This window comes from Triticum dicoccoides, chromosome 4A (assembly GCF_002162155.2).
Source record: "Triticum dicoccoides isolate Atlit2015 ecotype Zavitan chromosome 4A, WEW_v2.0, whole genome shotgun sequence".
NCBI lineage: Eukaryota > Viridiplantae > Streptophyta > Magnoliopsida > Poales > Poaceae > Triticum > Triticum dicoccoides.
In genome coordinates this window covers 583,854,122-583,857,794 of record NC_041386.1, presented here as the reverse complement: position 1 = coordinate 583,857,794, position 3,673 = coordinate 583,854,122, and the positions used below count along the sequence as shown (strand labels likewise).

The 3,673-nt window shown below is 51.0% G+C and overlaps 1 protein-coding gene across 1 annotated transcript in view; it reads left to right on the top strand.

The window, feature by feature from the left end:
* The first annotated feature begins 3,486 nt into the window (after positions 1 to 3,486).
* The window catches only part of LOC119286985, a 4,851-nt gene continuing 4,664 nt past the window's right edge, over positions 3,487 to 3,673 (top strand). The window contains exon 1 of the mRNA XM_037566461.1: positions 3,487 to 3,671. Within this exon, the coding sequence (XP_037422358.1) occupies positions 3,577 to 3,671 (95 nt within the window). The 5' untranslated portion in view covers positions 3,487 to 3,576. The remainder of the gene's footprint in view (positions 3,672 to 3,673) is intronic.

Below are 3,673 nucleotides of genomic sequence, written 5' to 3'. Positions count from 1 at the left end.
CCCCCCCCCCTTGATCACCAGATATCGCCTACTCTACTCTCTATACTGCTTGCATTAGAGTAGTGTAGCATGTTACTGCTTTCCGTTAATCCTATCCTGATGCATAGCCTGTCCTTGCTACTACTGTTGTTACCTTTACCTGCAATCCTAATGCTTAGTATAGGATGCTAGTTTATCATCAGTGGCCCTACATTCTTGTCTGTCTGCCATGCTATACTATCGGGCCGTGATCACTCGGGAGGTGATCACGGGTATATACTATATACTTTATACATGATACATGTGATGACTAAAAGACGGGTCGGCTCGTAGGAGTACCCGCGAGTGGATCTCTTTGGCAAAGCGACAGGGCAAGTTGAGACCACCTAGGAGAGAGGTGGGCCTGGCCCTGGTCGGCGTTCGCGGTTATTTCAAGATAACACGTTTAACGAGATCTTGGTATTTGATCTGAGTCTGGCCACTGGCCTATACGCACTAACCATCTACGTGGGGACAGTTATGGGCACTCGACGTCGTGGTATCAGTCGAAGCGTTCGTGACGTCAGCGACTGAGTGGCGTGCGCCGGATTGGACCGTAAGCCTGCTCTTGTATTAAGGGGGGCTAGTTCTGCTTCCGGCCGCGTTCGCAACGTGCAGGTGTGCAAAGAGCGATGGGCCCAAACCCCTGCGCCATAGGATTTAGACCGTCGTGCTGACCTCTCTGTTGTGCCTAGGTAGGGCTGCGACGTGTTGATCTTCCGAGGCCGGGCATGACCCAGAAAAGTGTGTCCGGCCAAATGGGATCAAGCGTGTTGGGTTATGTGGTGCACCCCTGCAAGGAAGTTAATCTATTCGAATAGCCGTGATCTTCGGTAACAGGATGACTTGGAGTTGTACCTTGACCTTATGACAACTAGAACCGGATACTTAATAAAACACACCCTTCCAAGTACCAGATACAACCGGTGATCGCTCTCTCACAGGGCGACGAGGGGAGGATCATCGGTTAGGGTTATGCTATGCGATGCTACTTGGAGGACTTTAGTCTACTCTCTTCTACATGCTGCAAGATGGAGGTTACCAGAAGCATAGTCTTCGAAAGGACTAGCTATCCCCCTCTTATTCTGGCTTTCTGCAGTTTAGTCCACATAAGATATCCTTTTTTCAATTTGATACCAATGCATACATATGTAGTGTAGCTCCTTGCTTGCGAGTACTTTGGATGAGTACTCACAGTTGCTTTGCTCCCCCTTTTTCCCCCTTTCTATACTCGATTGCTGCGACCAGACGTTGGAGCCCAGGAGCCAGACGCCACCATCGCCGACGACTACTACTACTCGGGAGGTGCCTACTACTACGTGCAGCCCGCTGACGGCGACCAAGAGTAGTTAGGAGGATCCCAGGCAGGAGGCCTGCGCCTCTTTCGATATGTATCCCAGTTTGTGCTAGCCTTCTTAAGGCAAACTTGTTTAACTTATGTCTGTACTCAGATATTGTTGCTTCCGCTGACTCGTCTATGATCGAGCTCTTGAATTCGAGCCTTCGAGGCCCCTGGCTTGTAATATGATGCTTGTATGACTTTTTTTTGTAGAGTTGTGTTGTGATATCTTCCCGTGAGTCCCTGATCTTGATCGTACACGTTTGCGTGTATGATTAGTGTACGATTGAATCGGGGGCGTCACAGGCGTGCCATAGAGAGGGCCGGCCGCTCCCCTCCTTCACTCCTTTATATACGTGGCCAGGGGCACCCCATAGACACAACAATTGATCTCTTAATTTCTTAGCCGTGTGCGGTGCCTCCCTCCACCATAATCCACCTCGATCATATCGTAGCGGTGCTTAGGCGAAGCCCTGCGTCGGTAGAACGTCATCGTCGTCACCACGCTGTCGTGCTGACGAAACTCTCCCTCAACACTTGGCTGGATCGGAGTTCGATGGACGTCATCGGGCTAAACATGTGCTGAACTCGGAGGTGCCGTGCGTTCGGTACTTGATCGGTCAGATCATGAAGACGTACGACTACATCAACCGCGTTGTGCTAACGCTTCCGCTTTCGGTCTACGAGGGTACGTGGACACACTCTCCCCTCTCGTTGCTATGCATCACCATGATCTTGCGTGTGCGTAAGAAAATTTTGAAATTACTATGTTCCCTAACAGATATCAATAATCCAACCGGCCCAACAAAAGAGCCCCCCGACAAGGTTATACAAGGGTCCGGAGAAAGAAGTGGGAGGAGGAGAGGGCGAAGCGAGAATGGGCGGCGGCCAAGATGACAGAGAGGTTCGAGACGTCTTGTCCAAGAAGGAGGAGGCATACGTCAAGCGTTCTGATGCCAAAGAGGAAAAAAGGCGGAGATGTTTAATATGTTGATGGTGGCGACCGAGAAGAAGCTCAAGCTCATAGAGAAGAAGGTTGGGATCGTAGTCGCTTTGAAAGATACGAAGATGTTGACCTTGAAGATTGAGGATTTGGATGACGACACAAGGGTGATTGTGCATGCCATCTGTTTTGAGATGTTGAAGTGGCAGAAGGAAGAGCTGGAGGCGAAGAAGGCGACGACGGAGAAGGAGGTGACAGAGAAGGAGGCGGCCAAGACGGCGGAGAAGGATGCAGAGGCAGCGACGGCAGATCTAGTGTGGAGGCTCGAATTGTTGGTCCAGCAGGGCGGATTCTTTTTGCCCGGATTGTCGGACAATATTCTCTTGTTATCGGGTATTTAAAACTATGCATACTTGCCCCCTTTTTAGTTGTGATCAGGAGGATGTGATCCAGCATGCTATGCGATTGGATGGATTTGAATTTCAAATTAGTCGTACTAGCAGACATTTAGGGGATAGCATTGGACGGCCAACTCTCGCATCCATGTCCCTGGACCGGTCCCACGATTCACGGATGGATGTAGTGTATGGTTTAGGAGTCAGCGTTGAAGATGCCCTAACACTATAATCATGAATGGGATAAAAATGTTTTACCCCCCCCCCCCAACACACACACACAAAAGAAAGTAGTGTCGGCGTAAACATGGCCTCGGTCAAATCATCCATGGAGGAAACCACAGGAAGGATGGGTTAAGACGAATGCTGATGAGGCACTAGCAAAGCAACGTAAGATTATGGATGTGCAGAAGAAGGATCCCTCGACTAACGGGCAACTGGTTGAGGAGATTAAAGGTTTACTGACCCCCTTTTAAGAGTTCAGAATTTGCTTGGGTGTGACGTTCGGCAAACAAGGCTGCACATATCCTAGCTATGGAAGGTTGCATTAGATCTCTTTGTAAAACTTGGCTCCATGTGTCTTCCGAGCGTGTGAGCTCGGGGATTCCCCTCAAAAGTTAAAAAGAATGTCTTTTTTTTATCATGGTCTAATCGCAGGTTTCATCAACGTCGTCGGTCATTAGCAGGCCCGATCCAAGCCGTTGGTTGCCTCCCCGCGTAGACTGAAACTTCCACCCACCGTGCTCTTCTCTTCACGCGGCGGAAGAGGACAGACGCACACACACAAGCTCCGGCGCCGGTCATCCTCTCCATCCCGACGCTCCACCGCCACACACTCCTCAGAAAGAAAAGAAAAGAAAAATCGCGCCTTGCGCTCCGCCATGGCCGCCGCCTCCCTCCTCGAGCCCGCCCGCTTCCTCTCCCCGCACCACCCGCGCTCGCTCCCGCCCCCGCCCCGCCGCGGCCCGCACCACCTCC